This window comes from Heterodontus francisci, chromosome 25 (assembly GCF_036365525.1).
Source record: "Heterodontus francisci isolate sHetFra1 chromosome 25, sHetFra1.hap1, whole genome shotgun sequence".
Lineage (NCBI taxonomy): Eukaryota > Metazoa > Chordata > Chondrichthyes > Heterodontiformes > Heterodontidae > Heterodontus > Heterodontus francisci.
In genome coordinates this window covers 41,450,811-41,471,408 of record NC_090395.1, presented here as the reverse complement: position 1 = coordinate 41,471,408, position 20,598 = coordinate 41,450,811, and the positions used below count along the sequence as shown (strand labels likewise).

The following is a 20,598-nucleotide window of genomic DNA, read 5'->3' as shown; positions in this document are numbered from 1 at the left end:
TTTTTCAATGTTGTATTTTTCCATGACCAATTGAGCACCATTACTTCCTTTCTGAAATGAAATACATTCATCTCCAGATCAAAGCATTAGTTGATCTGTGCATTGAAGCTGTGTTCTCAAATTTTCCACACAATTCTGGCTTACAAAATTGATATCTGCCAAGATCAATAAAGACTTGAAATATTATCAAGCGCATTGCTGAGTCTTCAGCAATGTTAATCTGAGTTTAATGAGGCAAAATAAAGTTAACCAGTATTTGTAAGTTTTGGAAGCTTCTCAGTGTTGCTTTATGTAATGTACCAAGCCTTCATGTTCACCGGTAAAATATTTCTAGCATAATATCATTGAGTCTAACAGGACATTTCATACTTGTGGAAAATATTATCAGAGCTGACTCAGTGCATTATACATTTTAATTGTCTGTTTCTTTTCCCATGGAAATATAAACTCAGACAGGTCAGCCTCATCCCCTCCTTCCATCAAAATGGTTAGTCACACTAACCAAGAGACCAAAATCGAGGTCAACTTTGTCCTTTTTAAAACTTTTTTTAAAAATATCCAAGGTATCCAAGGTGTGATCTTTTAATATTGTATGCTACATTTTAAGCCAGTGTGATTTTCTTCATTGTGGTTGAATAAAAGAAGGTAAAAATGTTAGCATATGATATCAAGATATGTAAAGACATGAAGTCAATTATCAATGTTGACAGGGTTTCAGTTTCTTTGCCAGCTATTAAAATCAAATATCCATGCCGTTGTAAAAATTCTTGTGATAACTTGATCTGGTGTTAAAGAAATGTATATGACACGGAAAGATCTAAAGTGTGGTAGCAAAATAAACTTGCACACTGTCGTTTCATCTTCTAGGACCTGGGTACAAATTTAAGTCAGACTGATATGATGTAAGTGTTTGACTATTGAGTGAAAACATAGCCTTCACTCTACCATTACCATCAAGCCAAGGGATCAACACTGGTTTAACAAAGAGTGCAGGAGGGCATGCTAGGAACAGTACCAGGCATACCTAAAAATGAGGTGTTGACCTGGTGAAGATACAACACAGGACTACTTGTATGTCAAACAATGGAAGAAGCATGAAATAGGTAGATCTAAGCAATCCCATAACCAACGGATCAGATCAAAGCTCGGCAGTCCTGCCGCACCCAGTCGTGTATGGTGGTGGAAAATTAAACAACTAACCAGAGGAGGATGCTCCACAAGTATCCCCATCCTCAATAATGGAGGAGCCCAACACATCAGTGCAAAAGATACAGCTGAAGCATTTGAGACCATCTTCAGACAGAAGTGCCGAGTGGATGATCCATCCTGACCTCCTTCAGAGGTCCTCAGCATCATAGATGCCAGTCTTCAGCCAATTTGATTCATTCCAAGTGATAGCAAGAAACGACTGAAGGCACTGCAAAGGCTATGAGTCCTGACAACATCCTGGCTGTAGTACTGGAGAATTGTGCTCCAGAACTAGCCGTGCCCCGAGCCAAGCTGTTCCAGTGCAGCTCCCTGAAATGTCCTGTTCACAAAAAGCAGGTCAAATCCAATCCAGCCAATTACTGCCCCATCAGTCTACTCTTGATCATCAGCAAAGTGATGGAAGGTGTCGTCGACAGTGCTATCAAGTGGCACTGACACAGCAATAACCTGCTCACTTTGGGTTCCGCCAGGGTCACTTGGCTCTTGACTTCATTATAGCCTTGGTTCAAATATGGACAAAAGAACTGAACTCGAGGTGAGATAAGAGCGATTTGCCTTGACATCAAGGTAGCATTTGACTGAGTGTGGCATCAAGGAGCCTCAGACAAATTGAAGTCAATGGGAATCGGGGGAAATCTCTCCACTGGTTGGAATCATACCTAGCACAAAGGAAGATGGTTGTGGTTGTTGGAGGTCAATCAGCTCAGCCCCAGAACATTGCTGCAGGAGTTCCTCAGGGCAGTGTCCCAGGCCCAACCATCTTCAGCTGCTTCATCAATGACCTTCCTTCCATCATAAGGTCAAAATCGGGGATGTTCGCTGATGATTGTATGTTGTTTAGTACCATTCGCGGCTGCTTAAATACTGAATCGGTTCAGATGCAGCAAGACCTGGACAACATTCAGGCTTGGGCTGATAAATGGCAAGTAACATTCGCACCACATAAGTGCCAGGCAATGGCGATCTCCAGCTACAGAGAAGCTAACAATCTCCCCTTGACATTCAGCAGCATTACCATCGCTGAATCCCTCAGTATCAACATCCTGGGGGTCACCATTGACCAGAAACTTAACTGGAGCAGCCACATAAATACGATGGCTACAAGAGCAGGTCAGAGGCTTGGAATGTTGCAGCGAGTAACTGACCACCTGACTCCCCAAAGCCTGTCTACCATCTACAAGGCCCAAGTCAGGGGCTGGATTTTATGCTCTCCCCATGGTGAGTTTGAAGGTGGGTACAGCACTTAATCAGGTAGGATGGTGGTGGTTAGGGACTCTGCCACCTTCCTGCCTTCATCCCAATTAAATTTGTGGCCCGTGGACCGCCTTCCGCCCTGCTGCCAGTCGAGGCCCTTAAGTGGGCAATTAAAGCCTCATTAAAGGCCTCAGCCCGTGGCTGCTGGGATTAGCCCTGGTTTGGAGGGGGGGTGGGGGGTGGGGTGGGGGGTTGGCCTGTTGTCACATGGAGCACAACAAGCAAACCCGTGCGGGTTGCCTGCCAGCTCCCGGGGTTGTGGGGGCGGTGGATGGGGTTAGGTCCTTCGCTCAAATGCACAGTGCATGATCAAGGTACTTGGCATCGGGAAGGGGGTCCCACTGAAGGCCATCACCCTCGCCTTGCTGCCGACCCCAGTACACCCCTCTCCCTACAACCCTTACCCCACGAAACCCCTCTCGCCATCACTCACCTGTGGCTTGAGTCCATTGACAATCCTGGGCCTTGGGTGAATGCATTACCAGCAGTAGCCACCGCCTACACAGTGGAATTGCTGAGTAAAAGATTGGCCAGCAGCTCTCAGCGGACGGGACTTTGTCGCCGGGGTCCTTGATCCCAGGGAAGGCCCGCTGCTTGCCACATGACGTGGTGGGCCTTCCCGAAAAGAGGCAATGCAGGGCTCTCGTCAGCTGTTCAGCCAGTGGCTGAGAACCCCATCACCTCCATAAAGTACCGCCTGAGTGTGATGGGTTGCTCTCCAGTTGCTTGGATGAGCACAGCTCCAACAACACTCCAGAAGCTCAACACCATCCAGGACAAAGCAGTCCACTTGATTGGCATCCCATCCACCACCTTAAACATTCACTCCTTCCACCACTGACGCACAGTAGCAGCAGTGTGTACCATATACAAGAAGCACTGTAGCAACTCACCATGCGTCCTTTGACAGCACCTTCCAAACCCACGAAGGACAAGGGCAACAGACAGGTGACAACACCACCATCTGCAAGTTCCCCTCTGAGCCACACACTATCCTAACTTGGAAATATATCACGGTTCCTTCACTGTCACTGGATCAAAATCCTGTAACTCCCTCCCTAACAGCACTGTGGATGTACCTACACCCCAAGGACTGCAGTAGTTCAAGAAGGCAGTTCACCACCACCTTCTCAAGGGCAATTAGGGATGGGCAACAAATGCTGGCCTTACCAGCAACGTGTACATCCCATAAACAAAATAATTTAAAAAAACATTTAAATAGTCTCTAATCAATCACTCATGGGCATGACTACTGAGTAAACAAGTTTAAATATTCTCTAATGGGCATGAACCCATATCACATAATGTCTCCCAATTCAGGTCAAATTAGTATTAAATTACTAATCTCAGTCTGAGATTTTAAAAGATTTGGTAGTGTGAGAAATGGGAAAAAAAATCACAATGCTATATTGTCATGCCTGTGCATTCCAAAGTTATGAACTATAAAATGACCTGATAAAGTAAATCCAAAATGGACACTTTTCTTGTAAACACAATGGAGTAAGAGGTTAGGTGACTTTTCCTTTACTGCGAATACACATACATCTACAAGAACCCTGAGCTAAACCTGATGTCTGGACACGTCTTGGAGAAGACAGTAAAATACAAATGACCTTTCTGGACAGATCCCTGAGAAATTATTAAAATAGAAATGATCCTTTCTCTGGCAATGGCTGCTTCTCCCCAACTGATTGGTTTGACAATACTGTCGCAGACATTTTGACTCCAAACTCAAATTCCAAAGAATGGGTGAGAAAAGTCTATTTTATCAAGATGAGCTGAGGATGAATGACATCCAGAATCCATTGTCTAACAATGGCCTAACCATCAGAGACCATTTATGAGGGCCATGGGAAGATAAACAATGGCCACCTGAAACTAGGTTTCTGATGAGCTTAAATAAAGGCATATTCTGGGCAGACAAAGGAGATCCATCTATGCCATCGAAGAGAAAGGACCCTAAGATTACCAGCTTTGAACTATATGTAGGCAGCGACTGGAGTTTGGCCTTGAACTCCCGACCTGAGAAATCATACCAGGACTTCACCAGTGACCCTTGGCTGGAATATAACAGGAGCAGTCTGCAACAGTGCATCCATCTTCTTGAACCGCCCAATTCTTTTTTCAACAAGGAAAAAGATTACAGGCCTGCACTGTTTCAAGTCTTCACCCCAGGGAAAAGCAAATTTAGCAGAGAACTTTAAAAGTTATGAGATGTAACGCATGTTATCTTTATAATCTCTAATGTGTGTGTATCTGTACAAGCGTGAGAGTGGGTGGTGTGTAAATTTCGAGTGTTGTCCAATAAACATTTATTTTTCTTTTAAACTTACAAGAAAACCTGTCATTTGTATGTTCTTGATAATTAAAGCACCCGGGTTAAAAAAAACCTTTTTTAAAAAACAAATATGATGTCAATCGAGAGGTGAAAAAAGGGGAACCATCCCTATCAATTCTCATTCTGTCACTAACAATATTCAGAAGAAGCAAGATAACTGAATGACATGTAAGAAAGCTTTATTATACAGTTGACATTTATCCGAACTACATTTGTTTTGGCTAGACAATCAAGAAGCTCAAAAAGATACATTTTGGTCGGAAGAATGAGGAAAGGCAATAGTAAATAAAGGATACAATTCCAAAGGGGTGCAGGAACAGAGGGACCTGGAGGTATACGTGCGCAAATCGTTGAAGGTGGCAGGGCAAGTTGAGAAAATGGTTAATAAGGCATACGGGATTCTGGGCTTTATAAATAGAGAGATAGAGTACAAAAGCAGGGAAGTTATGGTGAGCCTTTATAAAACACTGGTTCAGCCTCAACTGGAATATTGTGTCCCTCTTTAAGAAGGTTGTGAAGGCAGTAGAGAGGTGCAGAAAAGGTTTACGAGAATGATTCCATGGATGGGAACTTCAATTACGTGGTTAGATTGGACAAGCTGGGGCTGTTCTCCTTTGTGAAGAGAGGTTTGAGGGGAGATTTGATAGAGGTGTTCAAACCATGAGGGGTCTGGACAGAGTAGATGGGGAGAAACTGTTCCCATTGGTGGAAGGGTCGAGAACCAGAGGACACTGATTTAAGGTGAATGGCAAAAGAACCGAAGGTGACATGAGGAAAAACGTTTTTTACACAAGTGGTCGATTCTTGAATGCAGTGCCTGAGAATGTCATGGGGGCAGATTCAATTGTGGCTTTCAAAAGGAATTTGGATAATTATCTGAAGAGAAAAGATTTGCAGGGGTTCAGGGAAGAGGTGGGCGAGTGAGAGTAGCTGAGTTGCTCTTGCAGAGAGCTGGCATGGAGATGATGGTCTGAATGGCTTCCTTCTGTGCTGTAACCATTCTATGAGTTGAATAGTGGACTCTCAACAAAAAAGTTAGGAGTATAATGCACTGTTGGTAGTCAACGTGACGCCCTCTGGTGTTGCAGCTGAAGAAAAGGGCAAAAAATCCATTTTAGTAAACAATTATGTATATTTTCATTACCTTTAGCCTGGCTCTTTACCACCTTTAGGGAGTTTCATAAATCCTGAACCAGGAACCTGGATTGAATCGCATATAAAATCAAATATTGGATTTCTTTGCACACGTGAACTTGTTAACAGTCAGAACTTAGAACTGTTAACAGAAGTTAATTTAAAATGTATTAGAATGTTTACTTTATAACTATGAAACTTTGAATTTTCATTCTGCTCTGAACACTTGGTTATCTGATCTATATACATTGCTTTGCAGCTCCGAACTGATGCAGAAAAGCGTTCCATGGTTGAGAGTGGTCTGACCTGGTACAGCGGCTCTGAAGGTAAAGGTCAGAAGAAGTCTGAGGGTGGCTATGATGCCAGCAACCTTAAGATGGATCAAAACACAAAGTGGAGACGTATTCGGAGTGAATCAGCAGAGGAATCAACAAAAGGAGAACTAAAGAAACCGCAAACTACCGGGCAAACCAGTTCACTGAAAAAGGGTGCAGCACCAGTAGGAGTAACGACCCCAATGACCAGTTCAGGAGCAGGCTCTCTGAAAGTAGCTGGTAAGTGTCTACAATAGCAATAATAGTTTTTAAAAAAAGTATATTTTATGTTACTGGAAGTCTAACAAAATCTTTTAAGTAGCTGGGTAAGATTAATATTTAGACACTTGCATTGCAACTCCAAACTATTTGAAGGTACGAATCCACTACATTTGCACCTTTGTGCTATATCTGCTGTGACCTTCAAAATAATCTGGTTCAATATTGGATTCAGCTTGGGGCCAAGTTGCAGAGTAATCCTCATTCACTGTCAAGTAAATGGAACTGTATGTGACTATGTTTGCATGAGCAGTGTTCTCCTGTTTCTCTAGGAAATCTGTTGTTTTTAAAACCCAATTGTGCATGCTTTAATTGATTTTAATGTAAAGTCTGGAGTATCTCTTTCTGACTCTTCATTGTACATTTTGTTACATATTATACCATTATTCAGTGTGAAATATCCTGTGAATTATCACATACTTGATTTAATTTAAGAACATGTTTCAAATTTATGAATTGCTCATACAAGGTACAATATTACTGATATCCCTGTGAATGGGCCAACACAAGATGTTCCGAGTACGACACAGTGATTACCTCCTCCCCCCAAATCCTACACCCACACCACAACGCCCCCACCCCCTCCCCCCCGACTACTGCAATAATTATGCTCAGACCCACTGAAAAGAAGTGGAGGGCATGCAAAGGCGGGTGGGATGACCATCTAGTATCATCCACCAAATTTCCTGTCATCCCACCTTTCTATTGTTGGCCACAGGATAGCCAATTTGTCTTAAAGTCTCAGCTAGGCTCAGTAGTAGCTTGCTTATCCATGAGTTTGAAGATTGTGGGCAAAGCCTAAAGTATAAGCTCGACTGACTGAGCAAGTGCTGCATTGTTGAAGGCGACTTATTTCAAATGAGATATTGAACTAGGTTCTAATTTACCTGTTCAGGTGAATATGAAAGATTCCATGAGCTTTTTTTTCATTCATGGGACGTGGGTGTCACTGGCCAGGCACGCATTTATTGTCAAGTCCTCATGGCCCTTGAGAAGGTGGTGGTGAGCGGCCTTCTTAAATCGCTGCAGTCCATGTAGTGCTGGTAGGAAGGGAGTTTCAGGATTTTGATCCGGCAACAATGAAGAAACAGTGATATATTTCCAAGTCAGGATAGTGTGTGACTTGCAGGTTGTGGTGTTCCCATACACCTGCTTTCCTTGTTTTTATAGGCGGGCGAGCTTGTGGGTCTAGAAGGTGCTGTCGAAGAATCCTTGGCAAGTTGCTGCAGTGCATCTTGTGGTTGGTGCACACTGTTGCAACGATGCATCGGTGGCGGAGGGAGTGAATGTTTAAGGGATGATGAATGGAGTGCCAATCAAGTGGGCTGCTTTGTCCTGGATGATGACAACGTCTTGAGTGTTGTTGGAACTGCAATCATCCAGGCAGTGGGGAGTATTCCATCAGACTCCTGACTTGTGCCACGTAGATGATGAAAAGACTTTGGGGAGTCAGGAGGTGAGCTACTCACTGCAGAATTCCCAGCCTATGTTCCATTCTTGTAGCCACATTATTTATGTGGCTGGCCCAGCTGAGTTTCTGGTCAATCATGGCACCTCTCCGCATCCCTCCCCCCGCCCCTCACCAGATGTTGATGGTGGAGGATTCAGTGATAGTAATGCCATTGAATGTCAAGGGGAGGTGGTTAGATTCTCTCTTGTATGAGAGTCATTTCTTGGCACTTGTGTGACGCAAATGTTATGTGCCACTTATCAGCCCAAACCAAAGTGTTCCATCTGGCCCACGGATGTATTTCAGAGATGAGAAATTCCCCATTCTCTTCTTCTTCCAGACTGGGTTTTAAAACAATTGCGCTGCAGGTTTCACAGCTGACAGGTACAGGAACAGCAGTTTCTGAACTTCAGACAGATTCAGGCTTTCTGGCAGGTTCCGACTTTTCTTAAAAATAAAGCCTACCGGAAAACCCTGAATCTGTCCAAGCTGTTCTCGCACCTGTCAACTGTGAAACTGACCACGATTTTTTTTTTAAATGGACCAATTACAAAGCTGCTGTGCTTGAGCATTCCCACTGTCTGCAACTGTCAAAGAGACAGAGAGAGAGAGTGTGGGAAAGAGAGTGGGGGTGCTTAGGGAAGATAGAGGGGGCGGCATGGGGTGAGAGAGAGACGTGGGCATGGGGGGAGAGAGAGACGGGGATTTGGGGAGAGAGAGAAGGGGCTTGGGGGGAGAGACAGAGAGGGAGACTTGGGGAGAGAGAGAGAGAAGGAAAGTGAGGGGGAAGAGAGAGATAGGAGGAGGGCAGGGGGAGAGAGAGGAGGAGGGCGGGGGGAAGAGAGAGAGAGAGAGGAGGAGGGTGGGCAGAAGAGAGAGAGGAGGAGGTGGGGGGAAGTGAGAGATAGAGGAGAATGTGGGGGAGAGAGAGAGAGGAGGGGTGCAGAAAGGGAGTCTGGGGGAGAAATAGAGAGGGCATGGGGAAGAGAGAGAGAGAGGCTGGGAGAAAGAGATGAGGGAGGTGGGGGGAGAGACCGAGAGGAGGAGGTGGCGGAAGAGAGCGGGGGTTTGGTAGGGAGAGAGAGGGGGTGGGAGGAGAGAGAAGTGGGCTTCTGGCAGAGGGGATGAGGGAGAGAGAGGGTGGGTTTGGAGAAGAGAGAGGGAGAGGGTTGGGGGAGAGAGAGGCAGGTGGACTTGTGGCAGGGGGATGAGGAAGAGAGAGAGAGGGGTGGTGGGGAGAGAGAGGGTGGGTCGGGGAGAGAGAAAGAGAGCGGGTGTGGGGGAGTGGCAGAGGGGGGGGGGTGAAAGAGTGAGGGCGGGGGCAAAGAGAGGGGGGACACAGAGATGGGGGCCAAAGGGAGAGAGAGTGGGCGAGAGAGTGATCAAGATCTCTCCTTACAGATGGACACCTATCCGGAATACTCCGGTGTGGCTACAAGTGTGCAGGCAAACATTGACTACTTGTGCAAGCAAAAATGCCAGGTATCTCACTAAGTCAGTGTCCAACATAGTGACAAGCAAGTAAGTCAATAAATTAATCTTCTCATTTAAAGCTTCTTCACAAAAATGCTTATTTGTTGTTTTGATTGGTAACAAGTAAAATTTTTAATGCCTTTATCTTTTCGAAATTCCCTCACCGGCCCCCTATGTAAGACAAAAATTGTAATGTTGCTGCCCATGCGATAAAGTTTGGACAACCCTGCTTTAGATCCAGTGGTTAAGTTACTAATGAATATTTTTGATTTATTTGACATGTTTTACTCATGCTTAATTAACATGTTTATTGTTTATTATTTCTTAATCTAGTTTTTTTGTCTCATGACAATTTCTCTACTTTGTGAAGGACTGTTTCAACAGTCCATTTCAACTTTTTAACTTTCAGCCCGTTCTAAAATTTTCAAACATATTCTTCAAATCTTCTGAGTTCCCTGGATACCCTCTCTCCTCTACAATTAGGAGTGGAGTAAAACTGCAATTTTTATATACCTTAATATTCACCGAGTTATATGATTGAAATACTTATAGGAACATTAGTGACCAAACCAAGAGGATCAACTGTCCATGAAATCATTCAAGACCTTATTTAGTTGGAAACTGGTTGCCAGATGTCAATTAGTTTGGAGAAGAATGTTGCCAAACAGTGAAACCTGAATAAATGGGCATTCCGAAAAAAAGGGACACTTGCAAACAAAATGAATATTTATTGTTACAACCAGGTGAGAAAGGGGTCTAGGGCTCCTCCTCTCAGCCTCTTCCTGGTTTGGCCATAACAGGGTTTAACTTTTAAAACACTGTTTTCAGCTTCCTGTCAATGAATCTTTGCTCACTGCTCTGTAATTGTAATTGCAAAGAAATCAACCAGACAGGTTTTCTCAGATTTAAACAAGAGAGGTGTAACTTTATTAACTTTAAAACTCTAATACAGTTAAAACTATGAAAAATATGCAATGCGACCAGGCCAGCATGCATATACGATAAACACACATGCAAATAGAGACAGAGGAGGAGAAAGAAGGGGAAAGGTTTGAAGTAAAAGCAGGAGTTCAGTTACTGGTTTTCAGCTGGATATAAAGTCTTTGATTGTAGTTAAGTCTTGCTGTTCTCATTGGGGTCCAGTGCACACTTTCAAACTTGTTTTGCTGCTCTTCTGTCTTGAGGCTTTAGTTACTTCTGTGGGTCCCCGGAACCTTGCATGAGAGAGAGGGAAAGAGATAGGGAGAGACCTTCCTTCTCTTTTGTCTTCTAATTGTAGTCATAGAGTCATAGAGAGATACAGCACCGAAACAGGCCTTTTGGCCCACCGAGTCCGTACCAACCATCAACCACCCATTTATACTAATCCTACATTAATCCCATTTTCCCTCTCACATCCCCACCTTCCCTCAATTCTCCTACCACCTACCTACACTAGAGGCAATTTTTTACAATGACCAATTTACCTATCAACCCACAAGTCTTTGGTAGTCTCTTCCTTTCTGTGTGGCACAATTCAGAAAACCTCCAGGTTGCCAGCAGGTTAGTCATGTGACTAGCTCCTTATTTGGAACAACCTCTCCAGCAAGATTTGTGGATTTCCCCCAAGCTTACTGGACACTGTCAGTGGGGGGATGGAATGTTGGCTTTTACACATTCAATGTCTCTTGATCAAAATCCATCTGGCTAACTGAATCAGGAAGGCACTCCTGTTGTCTTCTTCAGGCAACTGTCTTTTAGAATGCAAATGTGCAGCCATGTTTCCAGCCAAAATTAATATGTCTCATTTTGGCAGGTGTGGTTTTCGTCACATTATTGAGAGATGCAAATAACTTACATGGTAAACTATACAAGAAGCAAATTACAAACTACAGACATACTTCAATGCACCATGCCCATTTACAACTTTCACTGTGGGAAATGCAGGTCAGTGCAAGACGACAACAGGTTTTGTGAAAGAAATAATGTTGTTGAAAGGGGAGCTCTTTATCTAGCATCGATACTGGCAGAGAAACCACTTTAACTCTGGTATTGAATACTTGAACAGTTCAATCCCAGAGATAGAGCAGTTTCTTTGCTGCTATTGATGCTGGGTAAAGAACTCCTCCATTCAACAAAAGAATCCACTATCATCATGTGTTAACCTGCATTCACCAGTCTCCTGAATCAGGGAAATGCATGCCAACAGCAAGATTGTCTGTCCTTTCCTGCCCAGATGTGTGTCCATATGCTCTTTCAGCAGTTGCTCTCCCCTGATCCTGCCATGGTTGTCTTTCCCTGTGGCTTTAAGGAATGAAAGTGGCTGGCTGTCAACTTTTATAGGATGTAGGATGGGCCTATATTCTCTGGAGTTTCAAAAAAATGAGTTATTCTCATCGAAATGCATAAAATTGAAAAGCTAGGTGCTGAGAGGTTGTTTCTATATGGCTTGAGAATCTGGAACTAGCGGTTATAGTCTCTGAATAAAGGTACAGCCATTTGGGACTGAAATGAGGAGAAATTTCTTTATTCAGAAGGTTGTGAATCATTGGCATTCTCTACCCCAGAGGACTGGGGATGCTTAGTCACTGAGTATATTCAAGACTGAGATCGATTGATTTTTGGGCACTAAGAGAATCAAGAGATATGGAGATAGGGTGGGAAAGTGAAGTTGATGTAGAAGTGCAACCATTATCTTACTGAATGGTGGACCAAGCTTGATGGGCTCTATGTCCTACTCCTGCTCATATTTCTTACCTTTTCATGTCTTGGGTTTCGCTGTTTCTCTGCTGCTGTAGAGAATGATGAACAGCCCCAGCTATCAGTCTGTATTCGTGAAGACTCACCGCTCAACCAGAAACTGCAGTTTCACTCCTGTGTTTTCCCTCCCAAAAATTATCAATCCATTCTAAAATTTGCTTTTGGAAGCTTCAATATACCAGCATTTTCCATTACATTTCCCCCTTTTTTCTGCCCTGTGACTGCCCTATTGCTGGTAAGTAAAACTGAGAAACACAGTTCCTTACTGAAGTTGCGCTCTGCTCCAAGTGAGAGCAGTTTGAAAGGAAACAGGAATTGAGATTGCAAAACAGTTAAGTGAACAGAGCTGAACACTGGTGTGCAGGAGAGGGATACTTAGCATTGTTGTAGCTGATTAAGTGATGATCGTAATCTCAACTGGTTCTTGAAGATGGTTGGGAAAATGTTTGCAATGAATAAAATTACCATTTTGAAAATAAGGACAGCTGCAAAAGTGGGTAGTTGATGCCAGTTCCTGGTAATTTACAGGTCGCACTGTACTTTCTATTGCCTGTGCTCAGTTCATTGAGACTCTGATGCCAACTGTTTTAAAGCACTTTCTGCTTGATAGTCTTTTTAACGAGACCCTAGAACAACTTTGCATGGTAGCATAATAACTGTTCTGGCAGGAGAAGATCTTTGATCCATCTTGCTCATCATTGCACAGTCTTTTGATTTGATTTTAGATTTATATATACAGCACTGAAACAGACCCTTCGGCCCACCGAGTCTGTGCCGACCATTAACCACCCATTTATACTAATCCTACATTCCTACCACATCCTCACCTGTTCCTATATTCCCCTACCACCTACCTATACTAGGGGCAATTTTTATAATGGCCAATTTACCTATCAACCTGCAAGTCTTTTTGGCTGTGGGAGGAAACCAGAGCACCCGGAGGAAACCCACGCAGACACAAGGAGAACTTGCAAACTCCACACAGGCAGTACCCAGAATTGAACCCGGGTTGCTGGAGCTGTGAGGCTGCGGTGCTAACCACTGCGCCACTGTGCCGCCCTTTTTTTCTAATAATCTGCCTTCCTGTTTTTGCTACCAAAGTGGATAACCTCACATTTATCCACATTATACTGCATCTGCCATGCAGTAGCCCACTCACTCAACTTGTCTAAATCACCCTGAAGCCTCTCTGCATCCTCCTCACAACTCACCCTCCCACCCAGTTTTGTGTTTTCTTGATGTATTTCTTTGCTAGTGCTTGGTTCATGCCTCAAATGCTGAGGCTCCAGCCCCAGGTTTTCCAAGGCTTTCCCTGCTTATTAATCTTTTTTGGTTGCAATACCCAGAGTCATTATTGAGTTCATTATTACATAACCTTGAGAACTCTTGATCATCCATGTAAACACCATTTCCACTGATTTCAGGTAACATTAAGGTGTGTGGAGCCTTTGTATGAGTTTCAGTTTTGCCCAACTCAAGGATTAACCTCACGTCTCACAAAATGTCTGCTGTATTGTTTGGATTGACAAGCTTTCCTACATAGTCTATCTGCAACCTGTGTTCATGTCCAGCGAGACTCAACACTGGCAGCAGTGCCTCGCAATCTCTGCTTTTAAGTTTGCTTTATGGGTACAGATCACTACCGTAAAGTGGTTGAGTTTTGTTATCTGTTAGCCATCATCTAAACTCCTTCATTAGATTACTGCTTTGTAATCACTTCTTGTCTTCATGATTCTTTATTGTCATTTCAAGGTACTTAATATTCATTTGGTATTGTGATTTAGCTCTTAACACCCAGTCTCCATTTATAACCAAAAGTGCTGTTGCTGAGATGACTTATTTTAGCAAGTGCTCCCATCTGGGCTGCTTAGCTGTGCATTTTGCTTTTTGGAGTCCATCAAATAACATGAACATTTTGATACACTGCTCCTGTAATGCAATAAAAACATATTAATCAATTTCATAATTGACTGAAGAACAGATGTCTAAGTGGCATTTGAAAAGTTGATTCGAGAGGTAATGAAGCCATGGGTTAGGATTTCTGCTTTGAGATTGATTAGGGGGTTAATCACACAACATTACAGAGATGGAAGATGTGAACTTGATGCAGGGTGGAAAGCTTCGTTCAGAATCAGAGATAATGCTGAGATTGCACAGATCTAGGCTTAACCTACAGGAGTGCTCGAGGTGACCATGACGACAGTGCCATACAAGCATAAATGCTGCTAAGAGCTGGACAGGATGGCTTGAGCTTTGCCAGTATTAAATTGAGGTGGTTTTGTCTCATCCAGGACTTGGTTGTGGCAGTTTGATCAATGGTGGTACTGGAGAAAGACGGCGCAAAGTTCAGATTGGTAGCATCCATTGTTTGGGCATTATGGGTGTAGTTTAGAGATCAAAATGACATCCACTTCATGCACTCACACTTTTGGGGCAAGTTGAGCCATATTGGTGAGGGTATTGGAATGGGTATAGTGAATGGCCACTGTAAGTATGCAGACTAGACAGATCATGTCAATCAGTGTGCAATGCTGAGTTGGCACAAGTGCTGTTGTTTTAGAGCTCAATGCTCCAGCTAACGTCCTCTCGTAATCACAAATGGCTGAACACATGTTCAGCAGCAGGAAGGACCCTCCACCAGTCCTATTTAAAGTGATCATCAACTACAGGTTAGTTGCTGGTTGATTTTGTCTGCCTGTTTCTTTGATTCTCCAAGTGTTTGGTGCTTTCTATTGTTGTTTAAAATTGCCAAGTCTACAGGGACTGGTGTGGCAGGTGCTGAAGGAGTTTTTGCTGACTTCAAGGCTTCTTCACAAACCAGTTGCTACCAGACATGGCTGCATTAGCAGACATTCACCTTGAAATACAGCATGACTTGGAGAATGAGCAGAGGTCACACAGAGAAGGACAAGCTGCTGGAAGAAGGAGGAGGAGAAGGGCTCTCAGCAGGTGGCCCTATCCACCCCAGGCTGTTCAGGGAGTAATTCTCTTTTCTGAACCTTCAGTAAGGACGTTTCACTAAAATCTGCCACCTGCTGCAGCCACAACTGCAAACTCAAAGCATGGCAAAGACCACATTGCCAGTGGCTGTGAAGGTGTTCATGGCGATGAACTTTTGTGTGTCTGGCTGCTTCTAAGCTGAAGCTGGAGATATATGTGCAACCTCTCCCATTTTGCCATCCACTGTACTTTGAGGGAGGTCACTGAAGCTGTCTATTCATTGTGAGATTCATTCCTTCTCACCAGAGACCAGCAGGTGAAGCAAGTATGTAGCTTCACTAGGATCGCAGACTTCCCCATGCTGCAGGGTGCCATTGACTGCACGCAGATCGCCTTGCGGGCGCCGCTTGTCAGCTCTGCCCTATGCTGGAATCAAAAGGAATTCAACTCCCTCAATGTCCAGTTGAGTGTATGCCCATACGCAGTGAATCATACACGTCAATGACCAGTGTCCTGGCAGCAGTCATGATGTCTTCATTCCGTGGCAGTCCGCTGTGCCAGTTGTATTTGAGCCACCATGACAAACCAGAAGGTGGCTACTGGACAAGAAGGATTATCCGCTGACCATATATTTGATAACTGCAGTGTGCAACCCATGCACACGTTCACAGCATGGATACAATGAAAGCCGTGCAGCCGCACAGAATGTGATAGAGCAGACCTTTGGAATGCTGAAACAATGATTCCAGTGCCTGGACCGCTTTGGAAGAGCCCTGCAGTACTCATCAGAGTGGAAGTCAAGATTCATGGTGATCCATGGCATACTGCACACTCTTGCCATCATGAAGTGACAGCCCTTGTCACCAGCTATACAGTGAGCAACTTAGGAGAAGGAGGAAGAAGGAGAGAGGAGGCAACCTAGACAGTCCCTTTCTGGCCAGGCTATCCATGAAGTCCTCAACTGATTGTGATACCAGAAACTGCAACCCCAATTCCCCGTTTACCACACCTACCTTCCCTCCATCACTGAGCATCACAGCACTCACTTGGTCAAAATCCAAAAATAAAAGCCATGACAAAATAAACATTCCAAACTAAATTTATAAATCGAAACATTCCGTATGGCATAGAACAATCAACTAATTATCCTTGAGCATTGCCTTAGTGCCTGCCATCCATGCACCTCTGCCTGTTTAGTGTTGCTATGCAGTGCTGCCCCAATGGCTGCAGCTTGGCTAGTGGAGGGTGCTGACTGTCAGTGGTGGAGCCTACAGCTGGCCTTGGAGGATGGCCTCGAGTGGAGTGTACCATCTTGGCATGGATGGCAGCAGTCTGGGTAAGGACACTGGCAGGGGAGGGAGGACAAATGTCGTCCTCCTAAGAGGAGAACTGATTCGTGTTGCATGGAGCCACAGCCACTCCTCCAATGTGACATCTCAGCAATCCTAGTAATCCATTTGAGGACAGATTGCTGGACTGTTGTCACAACTTGCAAGTCCCTTTGCACACTGCACAGTCTGAGCTTGCACGGCAACAAGCTTCCCTTGCCTGACTCCAGTTTGAGACTTCTTATGGAAGCTGTTTGTGCCAGAATGGCAGCTGAGACATCGGCCACCAGATACTACATCATTCTTAGGTCCTCAGGTGTGTTGATGGAATTGACCACCACTTTCATAGAGACAGAAAGACTTGCATTTATATGGAGCCTTTCTCAGCCACCGGATGTCTCAAAGCACTTTGCAGCCTATTAAGTACTTTTGAAATGTAGTCACTGTTGTGCTGTAGGAAACATAGCAGTCAATTTGTGCACAGCAAGCCCCCATAAACAGCAATGTGATAATGACCAGATAATCTGTTTTTGTGATGTTGATTGAGGGATAAATATTGGCCAGGACACCGGGGATAATTCACCTGTTCTTTGAAAAAGTGCCTTGGGATCTTTTACTCCACCTAAGCAGGCAGATGGGGCTTTGGTTTAATGTCGCACCTTTTCCAGTGCAGCTATCCTCAATACTGCAATGGAATGTCTGCCTTGATTTTTATGCTCAAGCACGGGACTGATGTCAGATCCTTGTGACTCATAGGCAAGAATGCAACCAACTGAACCATTGTGTCATGCTGGAAAGGATGGGCTCCAAGCTCTTTGCTAAACCTTGTACCAAGTTGGCTTTGGACTCCAAGACTCCACACTCCTAGATATTGACAGCAGACTTTCTGCCAGTCTTTCCAATGCGCCAAGCATTTTGTTGTGCACTTCTGTATGCTGCCCCATCAAAATGGTCATTTGAGTCATATGGAGCAGAACTTGTGCAACCTTGCTCTCTGCCGAGGTGGAATCTGGGCTATCCTTTACCCCTGTCCTGATTGCAGGCTACTCATCTTGCTATGTGGAGAACCCTCCTCTATACTATCCACTAAATTATGTGCAGTGGCTGCACATGTGAAATCAAGTGATGGTGCTGCGTCTTCATCATCACTGTCATCTTGTGGATTTTCCACTGGCTGGCTAGGTTGCATTTCTTTGGTATCAGAAAGGAGAAAGGTTCAAAGGTAAGATTGTGGTGCAGGCAAGTGGGGAATGTGAGAGATGCATGCTTACACCATCTGCAGCTCGTAAATCAGAAGAGAGTCTGAGATGAAGGGAAGATGGGATTTGAAAAGGAGGATTAGGTTTGAGGATAATGTCATCTCCAATGGTTTCAGCCCCTCCTTTAGCCATGGCCTCAACAATGGACATTTCAATAATCGCCAACACCACCACCTCTTTGGATGTCAGGATATGCAAGTTCATCTGCCCCCCTCCAGTTAGCTCCTGCTGCCTCCAGTTGTGTGCCAACTTATGCTGCAAGTGAGGGAAATGTGCCAGTGAATGTCATGCAATCTGTTCAGTGGTTGGTGGCTGTCATGCTTGAATAGTTGGCACTGTGTACAGGGTGAGACATGTTGGAGTGAGGCTTGCAACAGTGCTAAGTGTGTGAGGGTCCTGATTGATAGAGATTGTTGATATGGGAGTGTGATGAATTGAGCAGTGTGTGAGGTAGTGGTACAGTTGGTAGGTTATGGCATTTGAAGCTGCATTCACTGACCTTCACTACTCTCGTGAGGTCATTGAACTTCTTGCGGCACTGCATACAGGTCCTCAGGGCTTGACTCATGACAATGGCTGCCAAGGCTATTTGCTCCCACTGCCTTTTGACCATGTGTCCTTGGGGCCTTCTGGTCTCCTACAGATGCAGGACACCTCAGCTCCTTTCCAGCTTCTTGACCAAGACCTCAAGTGCAGTGTCTGAAAACCTTGGAGCCTTTTTTCTTCAATGTCGTGTCACTCTTCTGTCTTTTCCAGGTCAGCTTCAATTCAAAAAGGAATGCCCAGCACATGCTCCAGCCACAGTGCATCTCCCTTTTAAGAGGTGCAGGCTAACTTTAAGCAGTGCAGGCTAGCTTTAATTGCTGCTACCACTCACGATTATTGGCCCCCCGTTGATGTGGCCAGCCAACCAACAGCGCAGCTAACACTGGCTGGATGCTGCAAACATGTAAAATAGCAGCCAGTATAAAGTTGGTGTACTGCCTGTGTTGCAGTCAATGGGAGTGGGTTAATTGCGCATCGTGATCACAGTACCCAGTTTTTGGGGCTATTGAATTTAGCCCCCAGAGAGTTTTGTATCGTCAGCATCCAGCACAATAATTGAGCCATAGTTCATGAATATTAGCCCAGGATATCATGGCCATGAATATTGAGGGACATGCTAAAGGTGAACATGGGAGGAGAGCCAGTTTGCAGAGATGTAGTGACTGAATTGGGAATGGTTGGAATGGAATCATGATAATGCAGTAACAATTGTGGAAGTGTTGTAGTAGAGGAAAATGGAGCGGTCTATAGGGTCTAATAGGACTAGATGTCAAGGAGAAATTTGAGGGAAAATAAGCCAAAGTTATAGTCATACATGATCAACTTTGACCAGTGTTGTCTAGATGCTGTGGGCGGTTAGAAAGTGAGGAGAAACAGAGAATTGAGAGATTAGATATTGCAGTTTGAATTTTAAAACCCAACTATGCCATCAAACTATATGCTCACCAAGGGGGCATACCATTGCCTGAAGCTACTGTTAAGTTCAATAAAGTCCACCCTTTTTTCTTTAAATCGAAGCAAGCCTGTTTAGCTAGTTTCTTTGCATTATAATTGAAAGTTAATGAACAAGGATTCACTAAAGGTGAGCTAAAAAAAAACCAGTGTGTTTAAAATTTAAACCCTGTTACGGTAAAAAAATTATTGTCCTACCTGTAAGGAGGAATCATCAATTTTCTTTTTCCTCTAACTTGGTGAAGATTTGTTACCTCTGATAACTAGAATGTGATTTCTGTATGATTATAAGCAGCTTTGAGGGCCATCATGATGGATCTCCAGTGTATTACCACTGAAGTTAGGCTTAAAAACTTTATTTCTCCCAGCAAAAGTAGGAATTCTTTAACAGTTCTTCCTCCACTTCTGCAACAGCAAATAGGAGAATTTTGAATTTAAAATATGCAATTTTTTTTCTTGCTTTAATTACACAATGCCAACCGCCTTAAATATAAATACTGTCACTATTAGGAGAGGCCATCACCTTTACTGACTGTGGGTAGATTAAACCCTCAGCTTGACCATTCAGGCTTGTTACGTGGAGCTTTATTTGCTGGTTTTGTGAAACCTTCCCTAGTCCCTTGGTAAAGATCCAGCGACCAGGAAGAAAAGTTGTGAATCATAGCTTTCAAACAGCTGTGCTGGCACATGCACATGTTGTTCGCCTGTTGCTACATTTTGTTTTGGACTTCACACTGCAATATAAAAGGAGCACTGGTGTTCTGCATTCTTAGTGCATGTCTATGATATAAAGAGACTATGCCAATAGTTTAATAAAACTACCATATGGCTTCCGGATTAACACATTTAATTTAAATTTCAATTACTATTTCTGGTAATACAGATAAAATTTATGGGACGGCAGAAGTCCTGCCCCTGGGACCGAAAGCGGGAGGTGACCTCGTTTTGGCCGGCAGCAATTAAGTGGCCACCGCCAGAGCTGCCATCCAATTAAGAATGGCAGCCCACCTCCAAAAGCTGCCAGCCCAATCAGAGCTAGCAGTGGCCATTGCTGAGGCTGCAGCTGCAGGGACAGGGAGCCTCAATGGCAAGGCACCCTTGAAGAGGGGTAAATAGGGTTGGGGATCACTGGGGCCAGGCATGCAGCCCAGGGGAGGTTAAGTTCTGGGGCGCAATTGCTGTGGGTGCAGCCATTGTCACCACGGGCCCCCCCCCCCCCGTACCCTCGAGTGCTCAAAAAGGAGGGCCCGATGCCCCCAAATCGCAGAGCCTATGGAGGCAGGAAGTGGCTCTTAATTAGGCACCTAAGTGGCTCAATTGGCCTCCTGGTGGGCAGATGATCTGCCAACCTATCGACTGCTGGCAATATGGCATAGTGGCTGGA

General features: G+C 44.4%; 1 protein-coding gene across 10 annotated transcripts in view; it reads left to right on the top strand.

Annotated features, from left to right (window-relative positions):
* The window catches only part of LOC137383841 (neuron navigator 1-like), a 719,754-nt gene that overhangs the window by 513,597 nt on the left and 185,559 nt on the right, over nt 1-20,598 (top strand). For all 10 annotated transcript variants that reach the window (XM_068057140.1, XM_068057137.1, XM_068057136.1 and 7 more), the window contains one exon: nt 6,195-6,489. In XM_068057140.1, coding sequence (XP_067913241.1) covers nt 6,195-6,489 — 295 coding nt within the window. The remainder of the gene's footprint in view (nt 1-6,194; nt 6,490-20,598) is intronic.